A 23,115-nucleotide genomic window follows, 5' to 3' on the forward strand; every position below is an offset into this window, starting at 1 on the left:
GGCTGCAGAGTCAAATAAGTTTGCCTATAGAGAACAAAACTATTCTTTACGTTTACTGGGAACATTTAAAACAAAAGTTTCACAAATTTCAATTTTGCATTTATAAGCCAGTCAGAGATCAGTGATACATGCAAACATATACCTTGTTATACAATGCCATCTCATCAGAATCCACAATAACAATGTTCTTTAGTTTTGCAGTTATTTCTGTTGCTGTTTTTTTCATTATCACTTGGCTATCCAGACCTTAAAAAAAAAAAAAAAAAAGCACAAAAATGTACAAGCTCTTCCAGTTATGAGTTTTATACCTCTGTGACTAAAGATTTGTTCCTACCTTCAATGTGAATTTCAGCTATTCTGTGTTTTTTCTCTCTAATAAAGACACGCAAACAGGATAAATCCGCCCAGATACTGAGGTCGATAACATCTTCATACTTTGATTTTTTTGATGCTGTAGGAAATTAAAAACAACAACAATAAAAAAAAAGCAGTTCTTCAAGGAGGAAGAATATTTGTAAAATTTAATAATCACTTTCAAGACCCTAGTAAGTCCACATTGTTCAGAAAACATACAGCACTTACAGTAGCAAGGACAGGAGGAGAATGGGAAAAGAAAAACTACTTTGTTGCTGTTCCTTATAAGGCTTTTCAGATTTTAGTAATGCCTACTAACATTTTTACCATGAGGAAGGGCAAACACTGGAATGGACTTCCTAGAGAGGTGGTTGATGCCCCATGCCTGTTCAAGAGACAACTGGGCAATACACATTAACTTCAGTTCAGTTCTGGAGCGACCAAGAAGTTGAACTACAGGATCTCTATAGAAAGATATGGATATCATTTTCTATGTGGAGAATGATTTAATCTTGCCTGCAATAGTTTTATAAAACTATAAGCAATACAGTATTTTCCTGCATAGGAAAATGGTTCAAAGGTAGAGAAGTGCTATATCTTTCATTCACAGCTCGCTAAGTTACAGAGCAGAACTTTTTAAGTTCACAGAACACCTTGTGTACACAGATGTACCTTGTATCCAAGCATGTCTTGGCACAACTGAAATTAAAAACCATCATGAATTAAATCAATCTCAAAAAAAAACAACACAGTTAAATGGAAGTTGTTTTTTTGTGTGGTTTATTTTGTTGTTGTTATTGTTGTTTGTTTTACACATAAGACAATTTTTCCACCTTTTATGTCTGTTTTGTTGTTCAATAAAGTCCTACAAAACACCTTTAAGGAATTAGCTGAGAAACTAAACATTACAAGTTGGTGAAAAAATCACTAAACCATCAGCTGACAGATACTGCATGACTTTATTACTGCTTTTCCTCACATTCCACTTCAACTGAACTCTCATCTCTCCTAAGGCAAGTATTTTCTTTCTACTTTGCCTGCATCCCTCAAAAAAATAAAGATTACAAAGCTTATTTTCCTTTTGTTATGTTAATTTCTTGTTTTGCCAGAGTTCATAATTACCTCTCCTTTTGTAATGCTTAAACAGTTAACAAAACTAATTTCATTTAATAGCACATGGGAAATCATTATGCAAACTCCATAATATTGCACACCCAAAAGATTGCCTTTTCTTTTTCTAATATGGGGTACCATCTCAATCTTATCAACTGGTATAAGTGAATTATGTTAAGATCAACACATAGCAAAAATTGTAAATCTCCAACTAAGCTTAAAGACTTTTATGATGGGAAAAATATGGTGTGAAAAGTCATGATGTTAAATTACCGGGGAAGCACAAAGTTGTCTATAATATACTCAATACACTTACGAGAAAAAGTTTTGATATTCATGCTATATTTTTCTAACTCAAAGTCTTTTTTTCCTTACTTTTTCTAAGAACTTTTTATGTATAAGCATTGAAATGCAAAAATACTTTCCTTACTATATGTCAGAAAATCACTGGAAATATAATAATTATCACTTAGTTGAAAGAATCTATACTGAATAGCTAAGTGAACTTGAAGACATCATCTTTCTCAGAAAATGTAAACAACTAAAACATCTACCTTCACTCATTAATTTTTTTCCTCCCCTATACTCTTCCAGCCATGGAACAGCAGTATACTCTTGCTATTCTGTAATACAGTGACAGCTTCTTATAACCATCAATATTAGAAAAAGCTGAGGATATGTAAGTATACCTTAAAACAAAATTTGTCATGTCAAAAGTTACTGACAAGCTTAAAAAAAAAATAGAAAACATGCCTGTTTTCTTCCTTGCTTAAATGAGGGAAGAGAAAGGATCAAAGTGACCCAAGGAAGAATAAAGAAACATACTTAATTTTTTAAGAACATCCTTTTTATCCTCTGTTTTTTCATGGACTGGCTCTTCTGTAACTTTAGCTTCTTGTTTGGGTAGAAGATTGTTCAGATAGTTCACAGCATTCAAGAGAGTCTCGGTATGCAAATGAACATCAAGAGAAGAAAAATTTACCTGAAAGAAAAAATTATGTTTATCCAAAGTACTCCTATCCCCAAATGGTAGTAATAGGAGTAAAAAGGATATCATACCTTTATTTTCTGTAGAACATTCTGATAGGAAGTCTTCAATTCTGGTCCATTAATATCAGCCTACTCCACCAAACATACAGATAAACAGATGAAATAAGCAGAAGAGGTTTTCAAATTTCAATTTACAGCTTACAATATATAAGGTAATCTGTTTAGGGACTAGAATGCATACAACATTCAACATATAAGAAATGAGTAAGTAAGGAAAAAACATTTCTCAGAAATACTGTAGTTTGTGATCTACTTATAATTCAAAAGAGAAGTCTGCTGTTTTCCCACCTTTATGTACTCCAGTGTGAGAAGATCATCTTCTACATTATCCAAAGTAGTTACTAAGTAAACCGGTTTGTCATTATCATCTTAAAAAAAAAGAGAGAGAAAAACACGCATTACCTTTTTCCTAAGAGATTTGGCAAGTTACTTAGAAATATTTTAATCACTCAAATTTACCAAATTACTAATGGAATTATTCTTTTCATTACTTTCCCCCATAATTTAATTTAGCAAGTGAATGATCCTTCCAAAACTACCTCCTCCAGGCTTTCTAAAGACACATTCATGGAGTTAATTATTTATGAATAATTTTTTATTAATCTTTTTTAATCAGTACATAAACACTTACCCATATACTCTGGACACAATAGGCAAATTTCATGCAGAAAAGCACTTGCAGTCAAGTCAAATGTTCTTAATTTAAGTTCAGTTCCTAGCCCCACAACTTCAAGCTGCAGCACTGGAGTCTCAATACTGTCAGTAAGGCGGCATAACTTTATTAAGACCTATGAAAAAAATACAGACAAAAAGTCAGGGAATTATCCACTTATTATCATATATTCAAATTTATTTTACTGATTAAGGCATTAATCATTAAACTTCACATAGTAAGCGATCTAGAAAATACAGAGTTCAACAAGAACTGCTAGAATATAGTTTACTGCCATTTTTGGAAAATCTTCAAATGTGCATACATGTAATGTAAGTCTTCCTTGAAAACTGGAAAATTGGAACCAAACCTGAAAAAATTAAACAATAAAGCCAACAATGGAGATTCTTAACAGATTCTTGCTGGTATCACTTTCTTAGAAATTATGAAATGCTGGAAATGTTTCTAGTAGAGTAGAATGTGAAATACAGCACATTAGACTAGCTCCTTGACAAAATCTTTTTGTCATGCAAATGACAATCTTCTATATCTTCTCTTATATATATATATGTATTATTTATATCATCATCATAGTATCATAGTCTCGTGTGGGTTGGAAGGGACCTTAGAGATCACCGAGTCCAACCCCCGGAATTCGAGCCTCTGTGCTGCAGAGCGGCACTTCTACCACTTGCGCCACAAGGGGGATTCGAACTCCGGGTCCCAGTGTTGCAAGGCGGCGTCCTTAACCACTGCGCCACCGCAGTGCATAAAACAACATGTTAATTATGTTGAAGTCTTTCTGTAAACCTTACACTAAGATAGAATTTGTAAAATTAACTGATTTTTATTATATAACAGCAATAATATTGCCATAGCCAAGATGGTATAAAGAAGCAATGTTTGTGGTAAGACCACATCTCTTTATTAGACCAACTGAATAATACATAAATAGGACAAAACACATCACAGTGAATTTGTTATGTTTGAATATCACTTCAACAAAAACTGAGAAAAATTTGAGGGAAAAAATAGGGTGCTTGTATGAGATAAAACTTTAATGAGTCTTTCTCAGTGACCACAGCAGCTTCTGGAGAAAAAAGATGTCGAAGGATGCCAAAGTACCTTCAAAAAACTGCATAGAGAATAATACACCTTCCACTGATGGTTAGGAAAAGGAAATTCAATGATAAAACGAACTGGAAATTAAAGCAGTTAAGTCAAGACAGTGCAGACAAAGATGAAGAAAACAAAACTCCAAGTGCTCCAGAACAGAAACCAATACTCCTTCAAACAGGAATTCATGACCACAGCAACAGGGGAAGACCTACAGCTCAGATGAGCTTTGGAGAAAATTATAACTTTACCTCAGCTACTTCAAACCTTAGCTGGAGTTCTGTCATATTTTTCAAAGATTCTTGTTTATTTAGTTTTTTTCGTCTTGTGCTGCTAGCTCGCTTGAGGGAACCAGACGGGGCTTCAAAAAATGGCGCATCTTCCACAGGACTGCTTAGAGCATCATAAAATTCTTCTTCTGATTCTAAAGATTAATTGACAACAACGTTACATAAGCATTTTAGACAACCACTATGAACCAGGATTTTTATGTTTGCATCTATAAATATTTAGATGTTTAAGTATGGAAAGACCACCTGTCTGTCACTTAGCAACCAGCTAAGTCTGTTTCTATAATTGCCTCAGTTTCTGCCTCCACAGCTTTTTACAACACGTACAGCTCCCACTATGTAATCATCATAAATCACCAACAAGTTCTCATCAACTAACTCCTTTGCCTGCATTCTCTGAATACTGGATATGTAAAAGAGCACAGTGTCTTCAGTATGCACTAAAAGTTTAAAATGCCTTTTCCTGTAATGAGTACTGGTTTCATGCAGTTTCAGAGAAAGAAGAACTACTAAACTTCTAATCCATTTGATGCTATTAGGGAAGTATAACAATGACAAATGATAGTGATGGACTCATTAGGCTTTTTCCTAGAAATCATAATCAGTGAAATTAAAGATACCCATGGAACAAGTATCTTTCTTCTAACAAAAATGAACAGAGGACATGGGGAGATATCTTCTACACTTTAAAAATCCCCTGGAGTCTGGGAGAAGGCAGAAAAATAGGAGTCATTTAAAATGATTACACAGGTGCAAGCATAATAAAATATAAAACCGAACCTGATTCACTCAAACTCACTATTATTTTATCAAACTAACTGTTGTAGTATTTACTCTCATCACATTCTAATTAAAATTAGAAGTGAGGCACTTTACTTTTGGGCATTTAAAAGGGGGTAACATACAAGAAACACATGAACATGTCTCATATCTGTACACACACTGTACAGAAACTGAATATAAAGTAATTACATCACAGCAGAAACAATTTACTTAGTTGATAATTTTATTACTGTTTGTGAACTACAAAGGCCACTCCAAAAGTAATGCCTCCTATTCTACTTTATTAGACCATAATGTAGAGGTCGCACTTTCCTGCCAATATCCTGCTATATTTCTTGTCATGCAACAGATAGCAGCAGAAGGGCAGCCTGACAAAATGACATCTGACATGGAAATGCATATGAGCTTATAAACTTAATTTGAACTGTTCATTAAATCAGACTTTATAACAGACTGTATTACCTGACTCTGCAATTGAATGAAGATCCAAAACAGGAAGCTGTGATAAATGTGGTGCAGAGAGCACAGGTGACATTGCGGCCTGAAGTGGGAGACACCATAACATTTTTTACTTGAATTCCTCATTTCTGCTATACATGCACATACACTACTTTGTAGAAACCTTACAATTTAAAGAAATTAGTCTTACTGTACAACATATTCTTACAATGTAGTGGAACATGTTCCTAATAATTAAAAGGACAGGAAAGAATCGGGACTAAATAAAGTAGAATCGGTGGGTTTTACATATTCAAATAGCTGCAGAAAGAATATATCTGAAAACAAAGAGAAGAGATTCAAACATCAAGTCTCCCAGATCCTAAGGTCTAGCTGCTTTTCATAAAAATCACTCAATACTAGCAGTAGTAAAAAGGAAAAAGTAGAGAAAACAGGATGCCAGACAGAACTTGTTTCCAAGTTTCTTCATGTGCCTGGAGTAACAAACTCTATCTGTATGAAATTGTTAGATATAGTTGACTACAACCTTCAGAAATAACTGAATATATGCAAAATTTCACTGTTGTGCCACTACATGGACAAAAGGAAACAAGAACCTTCCCTCTATTTCTGGGAAAAAAAAAAAAAAAAAAAGAAAAAAAAATTATGTTAGAAGAGGTAATCAAACAGTTTGTTCAAGATTTCACATAAAGCCCCAGAAATCAGAATTGCAGGTTTGAGTTCATAAAAAACACTCCTCTGCATGTTCCACGTGTTTAGCATAGTCCTTGCACTGACTACTAACATAAGGAAGACACGTTCATTGTCTGTATACTCTTGATTAAATTGGGCTCTGGATAGCACAGATGGCAGTAGTACTGATACATAAGACTAGTCATATTTATTTAGTAGCTCTCAGTATCTTACAGAAACTGAAGTGCTGTGCCAAATAAATTCTTGTCTTTGAATGAACATTGCTTCCAGTGCATTAGCAAGACTCAGTGCATCAGCAAGACTTTTCATCATACTCTTCACATTTTAACTATCTTTCCAGTCTTTCCTCCCAGTCTTCATCTACCTATTTGACTTTACTCCGTGTATTGTGAGTGATACGTGCATTGAGTCTTGCAACTGTGTCTCATCTGTAAGACTTTAATTTTGTAAAGAGAGAACAGCTTGTAAGGCCTAACTCCACTGTATCAAAATAATGGAAGTCTTTCACAGCAAAGGAGGAAAACTTCCAAAGTTCAACAGCCTAGAAAGATCTGTTCAGAAGTGTTATCTGTTTTTGCACTGCAATAATAATTCCTCCACTATTCCAAAATGTAAAAGGCAAGTTTCACACCTGGAGTGCTGAAGAAAGATTTGTCATCCTTTTCATTTCAAAATGTTGTGATGGCAACAAAGTTAATAAGTCTTTCAGCTATGGGGATAAAGGCATGAAATTACATCTGCCGCCACCTAAACATCAATTCCATTCAAATTAACTGAAGTTAATATCAGCAATTGGAGTCTGCTAAGCCCTATAGTAAATGGAAGCTTAAGCAGGTAAGTTTAGTCACAGGTTTTAATACACTGCACCCAATGAGCCACATTCAAAGTGACTATCTGATTCTGTATGTAACAAAAAAAAAAAAAAAAAAAAAAAAGTATGAGGAGTATAAAGCATGAAGTTACTTAAAGGTTTTTCATATGATATGGTAATGAAATTCTGTAATTAAGTTCAATTATATGCAGTGTTATGAAATGCAGGACAGTCATTAGATATGCGAGCATTTTATTTTTGTTAAACTCTAAATCATATCCCTTGATTTTTTTATTTTTTTTTCCAGTGTTTAGTCGCACAAAACAGCAGAGATTAGCATAGCTTTTGACTAGGGATACCAATAGCACATGAAGAGTAAAACAGCAGGTCAGAACTAGCTAGAATATTCATGTTACCACTTAAAAGATTGCAGGAACTACAAACCTCATGCTGCACACATTTTCAATAGGTATGTATGGCTAGTCACATGTGTGTACAGCTATTGAATATTATGCTAATACAAGCCAGAGAAACAACACCAGAAGTCACAGCAGTGGCCATCAGGAAAAAAAGTAGAATAACTTGTATAATGAATAAAGATGGAAAGGTAATTTTGAAATAACTTCCAAACTTGAAGTGAACAATTATTCCTTTAGACTCAAGTACAGGAAAGATTAAATAGCAGATAACTAGCAGTATTTATAAGTCACACAATCATAGCCCAGTTTTGTCTTTGATGTTGAGATTTGTGTATTTTATGATAGAACTGTCTTAAAAATATATATATACAAAACATAGCCAGATCATGCAGATTAGAGTGATGATAAAAACTAGCAATTTTGAGTTCATTTTGTAATATTATTAAGAACAGGTGGTATCAAACGTTAAAAATAAACTCTTGGCAGTCCCTTGACTCAAACAAAAATGAATAAAAATTAAAAAAAAAAAAAAAAACATAAAACACTGTTTCTTAACATTTTCACTAAAGGAGGGGTGTGGGGAATTAGATCCAGAATTCACATATCTAAGCCTTACAAAAACCAAGACAGGACTGACCTTAACTCCAGAGTGTTACCTGAATAAAGAAAAGCTGAGAGGAGCTGTGAAGTCAGCTAAACTGAAGCAGTGAGAGATGAGTTTCATTAAGCAAGCACTGTTCAGCCAACATTACCTACTGCTAGGTGTTATTTTAATTTTTCTTTTAAAATTAAACTGCTGCTCAGTTCATATAATATGTAAACTTTTTAAAACTACAAAGTTTTTGCTATTTCTTTCTCTAAACAGTGCAGCTTAACCAAAAGTCTGTAATACTACAACATACCGTAAATTTGGAGGTAAAATTGAACTAAATTTCAACTAAAGTAAGCACATGCATAGAAGAAGACCAATCAAAATAACAAAGTAATTACCAGAGTTGTAAAAGAGATGATTTGTTGTAGGTTTTTAAAAACAAATCAGCAACTGGACAGCTATCCAATAACTATTGCCCAAAGATCATAATAAACACAAACTAGAGAACAAGAAAAATTTCTATGACTTTATAGAGTTGGTTATGACTTTCAAGATATGCAAAATAAATTCTTGATCTCCACTTCACTCTGCTCATTTGATAACTGTAGGAATTTGTTTTTCCAATGAAATCTATGCAACAATTTCTAAAAGCCTTACCTCTGCTATTTTTGGAGGAGGGCTGGTAGCAGGAGAACTCTCTGCTTTAGGAATGCTATCAACTAGCTCCAAGATACTTTTCAGCTTTTGGTCCGATATTTGGACAGAAAGTAAAGGAAGTTGTCCAGACAGCTTGAACCTGTTAGAGAATTAATCACTGATAAATGAAAAGCATTTCATTGAAGTTTCATATTCATTTTCTTCTGAAATATACTGCATGACTTCCCTAGGCAGCCTATTCCAATGCGTTACCACTCCTAATATTTAAACTGTACCTCTCATGGCATGACTAGCAGTCATTACCTCTCATCCTGTCACTAGTGGTTGGTGGTTAGTAGTAGAGGTTGGACCTTCCTGCCAATATCCTGAGACATTTTTGTTGCCATGTGACAGATGGCAGCAGAGGGCAGCCTGACAAAACAGCATCTGGTATGGCAGTGCGTATGAAACAAAGGTGTGCGTTTGAATTCCTCCATGTGGAAAAAACAGAACCTGCTGACATTCAGCAACACTTGTTGAACATTAATGGAGACCAAAGAGTAGATGTGAGCACTGAGAAAGTTGGACGGCATAGGCAACGTTTTCCAAGCAATTATGCTGTCATAGCAACTGGGAAACAGTGAGTCACTTCCACTGATGCAGCTATTAATGAGAGCAGTATGCAAACACTTGTTCATAGATGGTGAAAATGTATAGTCCAGTTGAAAAAATAGAGTTATTTAGCTGAGAATTTGCTCTGTCTAATAGTATTATGGCACTTTCTGTATCTGTTGTAGTTTCCATGGAAAGAAACAGGAAGTGTTATTTTTAGAGCAACCAACATAGTACTAATATGTTTGAATAGTGAGAGTTAAAATCAGCAGCAGAACAGATTGTGAAATATATAAGTAAATGTAAAAGTTTATCACGCAACCATAATAGGATATACTTGTACAGAAGGTGAGTTCATTGTTATTCTTTTAATGAAGCTTTTATAGAACTTCAGGAAAGAGGCAGCATCAACAAAGCATTTAAATAAGAGAAAGTTTCCACACTTGGGTAAAAAGCTGCTGTCCTATTCATTCCAGGACTGGTAGGTGACCTTAGACTACAGTAACGTAAACTACAGAATCCACCAGGAAAATGAATTAAATGCAAAACAAACAAACAAACAAAAATCTGTCATCATGAACTCCTGGTATCAAAATGCTAGACTGACATTTTGCTCTTCTTGATGGTTAAGAAAATAGTTGCAGTTAGCAGCTCTCTATGGTATAGTGGTTTATATTATATGGTTTATTGCATTCAAACTGTTGCAAACAAAATAGTTACTCAGAAAGAAGCACTAACTGATCTCCAGAGCATACTACTTCAAAAGCAGAAGCAAAATTTTCAAATGTCTTGACACAGGAAGAAACCACACACTGTCATGTAAATGATCATATGAGAATACAGAGTACAGAAATAATATTCATTGGGAAAAAATTTCCGGAATCATATTTAACAGAGATAAGCAGCTAAAAGAAATATTTGCTAGTTATGACAGTTAGGTGGTAATACAATACGATTCTCACTAAAAGTAGATGCTTTATAATCTGTTTCATACCATTATAGCTCAATAACAAACCTACATTAAAACAACAGTTTGTTACATGACCATAGAAATGACAACTCAAGCTTGCTTCTGTCCTTTTTATTTCCCTTACTGCACCTTCTCCATCAACCAAGAAAAGGTAGGGTGGGAAAGAATATGTTATTTTATCATTTCAAGTATCAAATTTCAGAAACTAGCATCTCAGCTTTCCAGGAGATGGCACCATAGTACCATAACAATCAATGCCCTGTGTTCACAATACACAGCGCTTCCAAGGTACATTATTTTTGATCTTTTTCTAAGTAAGCAAATCCTAAATTCTTCAGATTCCTTTTATTTCCTTGTTTGCCCCTTTACCTTGCTTAAAAGGAAAAAAAATTACAACTGTCTATGACTACTTCTATGCCATTTAGTGCCTAACAAAAACTGAATTTCGAACAGATATAAGAAGTGAGCATAAGCTAGTCTGATGTAGCAGAAGGTAGTGATTCTTATTAACAACTAAATATAATAAATTATCTCAAAATTCACTACTGTGTTGCTTCACGAGTATGTAAAAAATGATTTTTAGCACTGGGGAAGATGGTTCTTCCAAAATAAAAATTTAATCTTTGCCCCTTTGACTCAATGGTCTTAGACATCAAGTCTGTAACCTGCATCTTTTGAGTATTACTTCTGGAACTAATTTTATTTATTTTTTTTTCTTTTGCTGAACAAGCCTAAATACACAGTCAATATATTAAGAAAAGTTTTCTTGAGAAATGATCTCTGGCAGATAAACAAACTTAACAAATAATCTAAGTAAAGGAATATGACAGCACTTTACTTTTCAAACTATTTTGTGATGTTTATAAGAGAGGCAATGAAAATTAAGATTTCTTGCCCCTAAGTATTTCCAATGAGGATTGAAAAGTGGCTATCAGAAAGACAGACTGAATTAGAACAAGTATTAGTATACTTAATAAAATATCTATTGTATAACTACATAACATTCAACCTCATCTATATCTGGCAACTTCATGGATCTATTCTCTACTTTTCTCGATACAGATATCTTACTACTTAGATTCACATGTAAAACAGAATGAGACTTACACTTTTAAACTTGTTTTCCTTTTATTCCCTTCTAAAAATTTAAATTAGTGTAAAATTTGAAAATAGGAAAAAGACTTACTTGGGCATTCTTGCATCAGTGACAACCATAGCCCTACCAAATTCCACTTTTACATCCAAAGGCTGCAAGATATGTTGAGATGAGTATTTCAGCTTACGAGCCTCTTGCCAGTTCTCATCTAGAAGAGCAGAGAAATTCTGTGATTAAAACATTTCTTATCACGACAAGTTTTACAGAATTAAAGGATCTAATATTAATATACATTGTTAAACATTCATGTTATATAGTTTCTTGAAGAGATGCAAATCTCTTCAACATAAGTATATTACAAATCCTGAGGACTTCAGATACACAGGAGTACTTAATACTTTTCGCTATTCACATCAAAACACCTACCCAAACAAGGGTGCAGACTTCTAAGGGCCTAGTTCTTAATATACATTGTACTCAAAGCTCAGGCTTTAGATCCTCTCTGGATCCAGAGGGCTAAGAATTAAATGCTTTAGACTTCTCTGGCTCTGACTCGTTCTACATTGTTAGTTCCCAAATTACTAATAGAAATCTTACTCAGTAAAGGACTCTGATCCTTTCTTTACCCTCACACAGTGATCAAACCTATAACTACTCATGGTGCTCTCTTTTAATTTAGAGGGAAGCAATGAAAAGGCACTGAAGAAAAATACTGCAAATAAATTAATTACACTGTGAGAATAAGAGCAAAATTAAATATTTATTATGCACCAAAAGAAATAAGACACATCTTGGAGTATTTATTTTAAAATAGGGGGGTTAGTATAAGTTAATTACTTTAGTGAAAGTTAGACTGAAATCATGACATGAGTTTGAAAGTTTAAAGTTCAAAAGAAGAACATCCCAAAGATTTTTCATTGTTTTAGTTAAAAATACAAAACGGCACACCAACTACAATAAAGGAAGATTCACCTTTATGAATACTTACCATGTTTGCTGTAGAGTAGTTGTATACTGGTGAGTTGGATATCAAAACTGTCATAAGCTCTTGACATTATATCTTCTATAGTGCTTTGCCCCACCTTAAGTCCTGATATATCAGAACGACTTTTGCTTTTCATCTTAAAAATTGCCACAGAAAGAAGAAATTATCAAAATATTCAAAGCACTAGTTCTAGAAATACTTGATCCTACCACAATAAAATATTAAATTTAAATTCTTATTATATGAGCACAAAGTCTTAAAAATATCACAGGGGGGAAAAAAAAAAGGCATAAAGCAATGTAAATAAATATTGAGTAGCAGAGTCATACTTACCATATACTTAACAAATAAAATTACCTGTGTTACCTGCAAAAGAATTTTGTCCTAGAAGAACACTATTCAACCAGTGAGTAAGAAGAATGAAAATAATATATAGGAGCTGTGTCTTTCATGATTTTAATGCACTCAATTATCGTTTTAATTACCTTCTCTTGCATATTTATCTTAAATAAAGCATCTCAAATATATTTCATCTCCAATTTCAATCAAGTTAGTTTAGAACTTGCCAGTATGTTTACACTTATTTTAAAAGGAAAATTTGACTATAAAAAGAAAATTGGTAACAGAAGTGTTGCTTATATTAATAATAAAACATTTAACCATGCAAATAAAATGCTAACTACTTCATAATATAAGATTAAAAAAATACTAGACTTTTACTACATAGTAGTTCAAATGTAGTTTAATTTCAATGGGAGTAGTATTTTCACAGAATTGCTGAGGATGGAAAGGACTCCTGTAGGTGATATAATCCAACCATTCAGTTCAAGTAGGGCCACTAAAAGCAGGCAGCCCAGAAGCTTTTTAGTAGTTGTTGTGAATTGAAAGAATCTATTCCAAGGAGTTCAATAATTTGTCTGGACTAGAAAGCAGTTTTAAATTAATATCAAATATATAACTGAAAGAGGAACATTTACTCAGCCAGCACAATAAAATACAAATTCAATAAACTGAAGTCACAGAAAAATCAAACATCTTTGGTAACTTACTTTGTTAGCTAAATACATACCTTAAGACTACCAAGATCCAACAGAAGTAGATTAGAAGTACAGTCATAGAATCCCTTTTGTGGAACAATGACGTATGAAGCCATAAGGTTAATTTTGAGATCAAGAACTTTCTGTGTCTCAATAACATACAACAAACCTAAAAAATAATACAGTTGGTGAATACAAGCAGATTAATTGAACCCAAAGCAATGGAAATAGAAGAAGTTATAAAAGAAATTCAAGCCTAACTTCAACTGAGCTGGGAAAACTATACAACTCTCTTTTTTTCCCAGTAAGATCACTGGCACCTGAAGCTGTGATTACTGAACTAGAGTAAATCTACGATGTGCCAGCCAAGTCTATTCTACCTACCCGTACTATCTACACAAACAGTTATTCATCCCTTTCAGCAAACCACTTCTTTCTGCATGAAGAAACATTTTTAGTTCCCCTGTATCTGCCATACTGCTACAGCTATCTAATTGATAAGTTTGATTACAGATATTGAAGCTCTTTAATTTTTTTTCAGGGCCAACAATTATCAGCAGCTTTCAAGGATGCACCACGTGTAAAAAACGCTAATACACAAGCGGAAGCAGCAACATGATATATGCAATTCTGATGAAACTTCATACTTAGCATAGATGAAACGAGCTGGAAAGCATACTGCAACTCAACAGTTGCTGAGATAACCCACTGTCCTCTGTAGATTCAAAAATTGAATTGTTCCAGAAGGTCTTATTAAGAGTATTAAACTGGCCAAACTTTCAGCATTATTACTACTACACTGATTCTGCTGACAAGCATATCCACAACCTGAAGAACAGCAAAAAAAAGCTCTTGCAAAAATTCTGTTCAAAAATGATACAGCTATCAGAATACCTGCGATAAAATTCTGTTTTCTCATCTTTAGAGCAATCAATGATCTACCTGTGAGATGAGAAGAGTCTCTTACAGAGCAGTATTCTGCAGATTAATCTTCTTACCACTGCAGTTTTCTGAATCTCAATCAAGATTTTACAATCTACATGCAGTATGTTATTAGAAATTTCATTAAGCTTTTCATTTTTGAGTGGAACATGCTTTTGGACTTCTATAAGCAATGGAATACCCTTGTGAAGAGTCTTTGATAGGGATACATCTCTGAAGTTAGGCCATGCTTATTATAACAGAAGCATAGCAGAATCAGAGAGTTAAGTGGTAATAATTAGCCAAGCATATTGCATCTAAGCAAATTTCTACCAAAATAATCTCAGAAATGGCCTACAACGTCAGTATTTTCAGTACTACTGCAGAAGTTTCTCTTAAGAAAGACAAACCCAACCATAAGTTGGCCAATTAACAACTGCTCTCACACAATATTCAGTCAAAAAAGAAATAATGAATAGAGATAGAACTGATGCTCAATGTCATTCCTGACTCTAGATTGATAAAAATGACTCCTGTTATATACACTGTGCTTGAGTTTTTTACAATTTCTTTATCATAGAATCATAGAATCACAAGGTTGAAAAGGACCTACAAGGTCATCTACTCCTACCACCCTCGCATTACCATTGCTACCAAAAGTCACTAAACCGTATCTCGTAGCTCCTCATCCAGACGCCTCTTGAACGCTGCCAGGGATGGCAACTCCACCACCTTCCTGGGCATCCATTCTAGTGCCTGACCACTATCTGAGAAAAAAAGTTTTTCCTTATGTCTAATCTAAACCTCCTCTAGTACATCTTGCAGCCATTTCCTCAGGTCCTGTTTGTTGCCTGGAAGAAGAGGCCAAGTCCCTCCTCATCGCAACCACCTTTCAGGAAGATGTAAAGTTGTAAAGTCTCTCCTGAGCCTCCTCTTCTCCAAACTAAACAATTCCTCAGCCACTCCTCATAAGACTTGTGCTCCAGACCCCTCACCAGTTTCATTGCCCTTCTCTGGACACATTCCAGGGCCTCCATGTCTTTCTTGTAGTGAGAAGCCCAAAACTGAACACAATACTCAAGATGCAGTTTCACCAGTGCTGAGTACAGGGGGATGATTACCTCCCTGCTCCTGCTGGCCACACTATTTCTAACACAGGCTAGGATGCCATTGGTCTTCTTGGCCACCTGGGCACACTGTTGGCTCATGTTCAGCCAAGCATCAACCAACATCCCCGGGTTCCTTTCCTCTTCACAGTCATTCAGCCACTCAGCTCCAAGCCTATAGTGCTGCATGGGGTTATTCTGGCCAAAGCGCATGACCCAGCATATGGCCTTGTTGAACCTTATCCCATTAACCTCAGCCCAGTGATCCAGTTTATCTGGATCCCTCTGAAGAGCCTCCCTACCCTCAGGCAGATTGACACCACCTCCCAACTTGGTGTCATCTGCAAACTTAGTGAGGGAACACTCAATCCCTTCATCTAGGTCATCATTAAAAATATTAAAAAGATGGCCCCCAGTACCAACCCCCTGGGGGCACCACTTGTAACAGATCACCAGCTGGACTTAGCTATGTTGACCACTACCCGCTGGGCACGGCCCTCTAGCCAGTTCCTTACCCAAAGAAGGGTATACTTGTCCAGGCCACGGGCAGCCTGTTTCCCTAGTTTATTGTTACGCATTATTTGTATCTTAAAATGGTACGATTTAAATATGAATACATTACATATTTTAAAGATGCAAAATTCATCCATTTTTCCTTTAAAATGAATTTTTATGTAAAAACATCCCTATGCATCCTCTCCCAACCACACAAATACACGAACATTGAGCTGTACATGCCTCTGATCTAAAGAGCTTAAGATGCCTCTATTCAAACAAGTTTATTCCACATATTCAGAAGCATATTTCAATATGGGGATAAGAACTGTGAATAAGACCTTCAAAAATCAGAAGTGAAGATGAAACTGAAACTACAGGAAGGCTTTTAATGCTGAGTAATTAAAAGACAGATTAATTTAGTTTATTTGTCTTTATTTGAATCAATCCTGATCAAAATCAACATTCATCTAGGAATGAAGAAAATGTGTGGAAAAGCAAAACCTCTGAAAAGTATTTCCACTTTTCTCTAGAGGACGAGTACCGCAATATTGGCTTTTATGAAATATGTATAGTACGAAATAAATTAAGGGTCTTTATAGACTCAGATGGGGAAAACAGAAAAGGTAGAAGTTACAGTATTTTTTCAAACTCTTCATGGTTTTCAGTGATATAAATATTAAATATGACCTCAGGAAGTGGGGCATATTTTACAATGAAAGTTGTAGAAGATACAGACATAAAATTGTTTAATTCCTAGAGCAAATTCTCAGCAATGATATCAAAGATTTCTACCTATTCAGGTATACCGTTAGAAATCCATGATGTGGGTCAAAGCACCTACATATGGAAAGATATACATATTTACACTTAATGAATCTAACATTTGTCAGTATCAAATCAGAACAGAATGCAGTACTTGCCTGTTGATGTTTTTTCACGAAACTCTTCTAGCTTCATCAGGGTTGCAGATGTCAATTGCTCTAAATGTACATCTTTTGGGGGCCTGAAGAAATCCACTAAGCTGTTTATTGTTTTCTGTTAAAATAACACAACAACAATACATTAATTGTCCATTAGGAAAGATTTTTCAAGATACATAGCTTATTTAAGTAATTACTTACTGCATCGTATATTATTTCCAGTGGCTGTGATTCTATTCTAAGTCTCTGATCTGCCCCCTCATCCAAAGGATTAGTTTCAAACATTATGCTTAACAGTGAAGTACTATTGTCTGAATAGACTGTTCGAGAAGACAGAAGACAGGGCGTACAGTTTTCTTGGGACATGCCTGTAACTTCAAGTGAAGTTATTTTGGTTTCAAATCTGGGAAAAAAAAAAAAAAAAAAGAAAAAAGGTATGTCCAATTAGATAAGAGCTGAATGAATGAGCCAAAAGGAAAAAAACAAAAGCAAACAAAAACAACCAATAAACCAGCTTATTTTAACCTTTTAACCTCAGATATAGTTTAGTCCAAGGATACAACCTATCTGATATCTGTTTCTCATTTCACTATCTTTTGTACCTATTAAGTATCTGTAAGTAAATAAGAAATGGGAACCAAAAATATATCTCATATATGTTTCATGAAGAGGAGTGTCAGGGCAGGGAGAAGAGATGCAAATGGAAATTCAAGTAGAATTAAAAATTAGATGGCACACATTTACACTTAAGAAACAGATATAGATGAAGGATGGGAGGGTTTCTGTGTGAAGAAATAAATGACAGACAAGATTAAAGGCCTCATTGCTCATGGATCATCTGGAGAAGTACTTTTTAGATTTGGCTTTTTATTTTCCTCCAGTCACTCTGTCCACCTCTTTTAGAGCTCTTTGATGAAGATGACTTTCCAAACCCTCAAAGAAAAATGTTTCCCTGTAGAATTCTAATATTCTCTCCCTTTTTTTCAAGATAATAACATTCTTATGGATCAAGCACAAAAGCTGCAAGAAAAAGGTTTTAAAATTTCATAAAACTCAAAAGCTTCTTAGTATTTTATGTTGGTCCTTATTAATATGCTCCAAAGTAAAGTGGACAAAGTTTAAAACAGAAATGCTATCATTCCCTAGAGTTTTTAAATCACTATATCTGAAACTGAAGTATTTCATTTATCACTGCCTTTTGTTCTGTACAATGAGAGCATAGAAAAAAAGAAAACTTAAAATAGGTTATGGTTTTCTTCTGCAAATCTATATATTGAACTAAAAATCCAAGAACTCTCCAGCCTGCTAAAACAGAATAATCCAATTGGAAGAGACATACAAAGATTACCAAGTCCAACTTGGTAATTTCAATGGCCTGGCCATTTCAGGGATAACCAAAAGTTAAAGCATATTACTGAAGACACTGTCTAAATGTCTCTTCAACACTGATAGTCGTGGGGCACCAGCCGCTCCACTAGGGAACCTGTTCTAGTGCTTTACCACCGTCACAGTAAATAAATGTTTCCTAACATCCAGTCAGAACTTCTCCTTGAGCTGTTTTCTATACTTTGTTGTCATGGAGCAGAAATCTGCACCTCCTTTTCCATCTGGACTCCATAACAAATTGTAGAGAGTAAAGAAATCACCTCTCACCCTCCTTTTACCTATACTAAACAATTCAACTGTCTCCAGCATCTCTTTGTAAGACATGTATTCCAGACCTTCCACCAGCTTTTCTGCCCTCCTCTGGAGGACCTTAACATCCTTTTTACACGACGGTATTACAGAGACCAGCATGCAATACTCAAGGTGTGTATGCACCAACAATAAATGTAGCAGGAGAATCACCTTTTCTGACTGGTTGGCCATGCTGGGTGTAATTCATCCTAAAATGCAATTTACACTGCTAGCTACTAGGGAACACTGCTATCTCAGTGCTGAGCCTGCTTTCATTAGCATCTCCAGGCCCCTTTCTGAAAGGCTTTTCTTCAGACTTTCATCTTCCAGACTCCATCTGTGGCATTACTCCATCCCAGGTACATCACTTGGCACTTTCCTCAGTTGAACTTCATACCATTGCTGATCGCCAAGTGTTCCAGGCTATCTAGCTCCTTCTGAAAGGCCTCTCACTCCTCCAGGAAGTCAAGAGCACCTCTCAAATCAGTATCATCAGCAGACCTGCAGAGGATGCATTCCAGTCCATTCTGATCACTGTCAAAACCATTGAACAAGACTGACCCTAGAATTGAGCACTAAGGAACACTACTGGTTACCATAGACCAGTCAGGTGTAGCCCCATTTACTACAACTAGTTCTACCAGAAGGCCTTTCATCACACAGCTAAGTATGAACATTTATCTTACAGTTGGATAACCTGTCAAGAAGAATGCTGCAAGGGACAATAAATAAAGGCTGAAGTGAAATCCAGAAAGAATACATCCACTGCCTTCCATTCAGCCACCACATAGGTGACCTTATAGGAGATAATATTAGTAAGGCAGTATGCCTCCACATAAGCAATTCTGACTTTGTTCAGATTAAATTTCAAAAGGAGCAAGTGAGACATTTATCAAAGAAATTAAAAGTAATAGGAGTGCTTCCATATAACAACAATTGCTTGTATATAACAACATTAGACTGGAAGGATGAAAATCTGTGTTAGCACAAGTTCTGAAGATAGAAAAGTCAATTTTGGAAGCCAAAACTATTCACTTTGTCCACTGTTTGCAGGATGATGCTGGTCCCAAACTGCACAATTGAAAATGAAAAAGAGAAATTAAAAATAGTTATAGAGTCTTAAAATGTCTACTAGCCATCTTCAGCACTGCACAAGAAGTAAAACCAGCTTGATGGAGAAAGCTTACCTTATTGCTTGTGCACCGGGTCGTTGAGTAAATACCGTACTTAGTTCATTTAAAGAAAACTTTACCAGTTCGGGAGTTTGGTTGTTTTCTCGAATTGATGCTGACATGCTTTTTAAATTTACAGAAAACTTCATGGCTTCATACTAGATAAGCAGGAAAAAAAAAAAAAACAATAAATTATAACAGTGAATGAAAAAAATAGAAAAAAAGAAAAAAGAAAATATGCATATAAATTGCAATACAGTTTATGAAGAGATGAACATCCAAAATAACATTCTAAACTATTTTTCCTGTGCTTTAAACAGCCTGCACTACTGCAGTACAGAAGTTATTCCCAAACTATGAAGATGCAAGGGTAGAATAAATGTAGACTCCGTCTGCGAATCTATGACTTCGTTGCAGATGTCTGATTTTTTTGAGAAAAGAGGCTTCTGATGGAGCAGAAAGGCAATCCACTGTATTGTGCAAAGTATCTAACATGAAGATGGCATAAGACTACTTCAAACAGTTTAAAGATGCTGTTTCTTCTATCAGCTCATACATTATCTACTCATCTACTCCACCTACTCTCACTGATGTTTGAGTCCATTGAAGCAGTTAATCCACCTTTCTTAGAAGTTTCTGAATATATTAAGATGATACATGAAATATTTTGTAGTTTGAACAGTATGCTACTTATGTGAGTTAATTCTACATAAATTAGACAGCATTTCATTTAGAATTTTTCCAGAATATTCCAAGTAAGCACTTCAATCTTTTAAAATTATATGAAAAGATGCATATGTTCTATGCAAAGGTAACAGACAGTAATAAAATTTAAAAGTAGCATGACATTATTCAAATGCAGAGACAAACACATAATTTTAAAAGCAATTCTCTATCACTTTTAGATTTTGACTTGTAGTATAAAATTACTAATTGTTTTATAACATAATAATTTGTGACTTACTGATTTTGGAAGTGTTGGGTCCACAGCCGTTTCACTGTATCCAATTGCTGCATAAAGTTTAGCTTTCTCCTCAGTTGTCATAAGACCTTCGAGACCTGTTGCATTGTAATTGTTTAAACACAGTGTAAGTATCTTTAACATGCAAATATTGTTATGCGGTACCCAGCCCATGGCATAGTATTGGAACTAGACGATCTTAAGGTTCTTAGCAACCTAAGCCACTCTAAGATACATTAGTGAGTAATAAGCATTAAAAGCAAAAAATAATTAGACTCAAAGCAAACTCTTAAATCATCTACATTATGCTTTAAAATAAGGTTATACATTTATTCTGAAATACTTTATTTCCCAGCTTGCTAACAATGAAAATATGGTTTTTTGGCATAATTTCTGCGTTCTAGAACATTTACTAGTTCCCATCATATTTTAGTCAGCCATACTCTAAAGTACTTCATGAAATAGAAAAATTATGAAAATAATGGAAATAAAATTGCTTACATTCCATTAACTGATACTATTTTCCTAGCACTTTCTTCAAATCCCTATACACAGTACACTGTGCAGACAACTGCTAAAACTGGGAAAGAAGAAAGCAGAAATAAAGGACAGTTCATAAGTCCTACAGAAATAACTGTAAGATACCCCTAAAACATGTAGCTAACAATCACATCAGGGGGAAAAAAAAAAAAAAAAAGTCTAAGGGAAAATGTGAATGCTGAACATCTAATAGCCCAAACATTAAAAAAAAATAATAATCTGAAATTCCATTTTTAAAGACTCAATAATAAGAAAAAACACCAATAAATGAACATACCTGAAGCCTTTACGTCTTGTTTCTGTTCATCCTTTTCTTCACGTGACCAGCCCCATATCCAACTAAACCAGCCACCAGAATTTTCATCATCTTGTTTTGTTCCTGGTTTGTATATTTTTTGTCCAGATTTAGTTGCCTGAAATGAACAAATATATGGTAATTATCTTTATGGTTCTTTCTTCTCACTTGGATCACAACCAGTTACTTTTATCAATAAATAGAATAAGCAAAAGTTACCCAGTTTTAAGACAATAAAGACTGTTTTATGTAGATTTTCTAGCTAGCTCTCATTCTTCACTTCCTTCTCAAAAAAAAAAAACAAAAACAAAAAAAACAAAGAACCACTCCACAACTCCACAACTTCATGTACTGCTCTGCAATTAAAAGAGTCATTAAAAATACACACGCCAGCTATTAAGCAACCATGAGATGCCAATCATGACTTCAACACTGGATTCTCAGAGAAATTGAAACCTATATCCAGTCCACATAAATTTTGGCATAAGGGATAGCAAATGCACATCAAGCAACACAAACATCAGGAGAGTTCTCAAACTTGTAGCAGACCACACAAACCAAGTACATTCATAACTGATACAACTGTAGAAGACATAAACGCAAAAAAAGCCTTGACTTTAAAGACACTTTAGTGAATATGATACCCACAGTCAGTGAGACAGGAAAAAAACTGACAATAAATCAGAATTTTCCTTTGGAGACTAATGCCAATGGAGGGCAGGTCTCACCACAAAATCGTAAAGGCTTCTGAACTGGTACTACTGATTCAGACGAGTGATGCAGAATGTCAACTAAAGATCAATAGAGGTAGGAAACAACTTAGAATCATGGTAGCCTGATATTCAGTACTTAAAAATTACTCCAGAAAGTTACTTATACATTGGTCCAGATGATCTTTGAAAATTCCCTCCAACTGAACTATTATATTCTGTCTTTCAAGATACTTCTCCAACACTATCCAAATGCATTCCATAAGATGCAAAGAAATTGTCATGGTTTAATAATTTTGTAATTTTGCTATCAGTATTCCACATCATAACATCATATAAAGCATGAATAATTTTACTGAATCTGCAACTTACAGAAGAAGACTACATCTCCCAGAGAGCAACACGATAGGTCACGGGACCTGGACTCTATATTAACTCTGTCGCAGACTAGACTGACGTTTTTCGAGATCTGGCGTTCAGGGGAGTGTGTGGGAGCCTTCAGCCGTTCGCCTAGATTCACAGTAGGCCTCGGTTACGGGACTCATTCTCTCTCCTATTTTGCTTGATTCGTTAGCTCAATTTTCAATTTTCAATTATATTGTATTATATTGTGTTATCCGGTATTTCGATACAGCATTTAGTAAATA

The 23,115-nt window shown here is 34.8% G+C and overlaps 1 protein-coding gene across 13 annotated transcripts in view; it reads right to left on the minus strand.

The window, feature by feature from the left end:
* Nucleotides 1-23,115, minus strand: part of VPS13A (vacuolar protein sorting 13 homolog A) — a 109,365-nt gene that overhangs the window by 53,904 nt on the left and 32,346 nt on the right. For all 13 annotated transcript variants that reach the window (XR_014939758.1, XR_014939759.1, XR_014939760.1 and 10 more), the window contains 17 exons: nt 21,741-21,876; nt 20,927-21,021; nt 19,978-20,120; nt 17,315-17,516; nt 17,114-17,228; nt 13,701-13,837; nt 12,635-12,767; nt 11,737-11,854; nt 8,990-9,128; nt 5,821-5,899; nt 4,537-4,709; nt 3,149-3,305; nt 2,806-2,885; nt 2,527-2,586; nt 2,293-2,449; nt 335-451; nt 143-246 (listed from right to left, as the gene is read on the minus strand). Coding sequence is in view for 10 of the 13 variants with exons in the window: in XM_032441137.2 (XP_032297028.2) it covers nt 143-246; nt 335-451; nt 2,293-2,449; nt 2,527-2,586; nt 2,806-2,885; nt 3,149-3,305; nt 4,537-4,709; nt 5,821-5,899; nt 8,990-9,128; nt 11,737-11,854; nt 12,635-12,767; nt 13,701-13,837; nt 17,114-17,228; nt 17,315-17,516; nt 19,978-20,120; nt 20,927-21,021; nt 21,741-21,876 (2,145 nt within the window). In the remaining 3 variants the exon portion in view is untranslated. The remainder of the gene's footprint in view (nt 1-142; nt 247-334; nt 452-2,292; nt 2,450-2,526; nt 2,587-2,805; nt 2,886-3,148; nt 3,306-4,536; nt 4,710-5,820; nt 5,900-8,989; nt 9,129-11,736; nt 11,855-12,634; nt 12,768-13,700; nt 13,838-17,113; nt 17,229-17,314; nt 17,517-19,977; nt 20,121-20,926; nt 21,022-21,740; nt 21,877-23,115) is intronic.

This window comes from Coturnix japonica, chromosome Z, assembly GCF_054131305.1.
Source record: "Coturnix japonica strain WE chromosome Z, WE-NBRP24, whole genome shotgun sequence".
NCBI classification, from domain to species: Eukaryota; Metazoa; Chordata; class Aves; order Galliformes; family Phasianidae; genus Coturnix; species Coturnix japonica.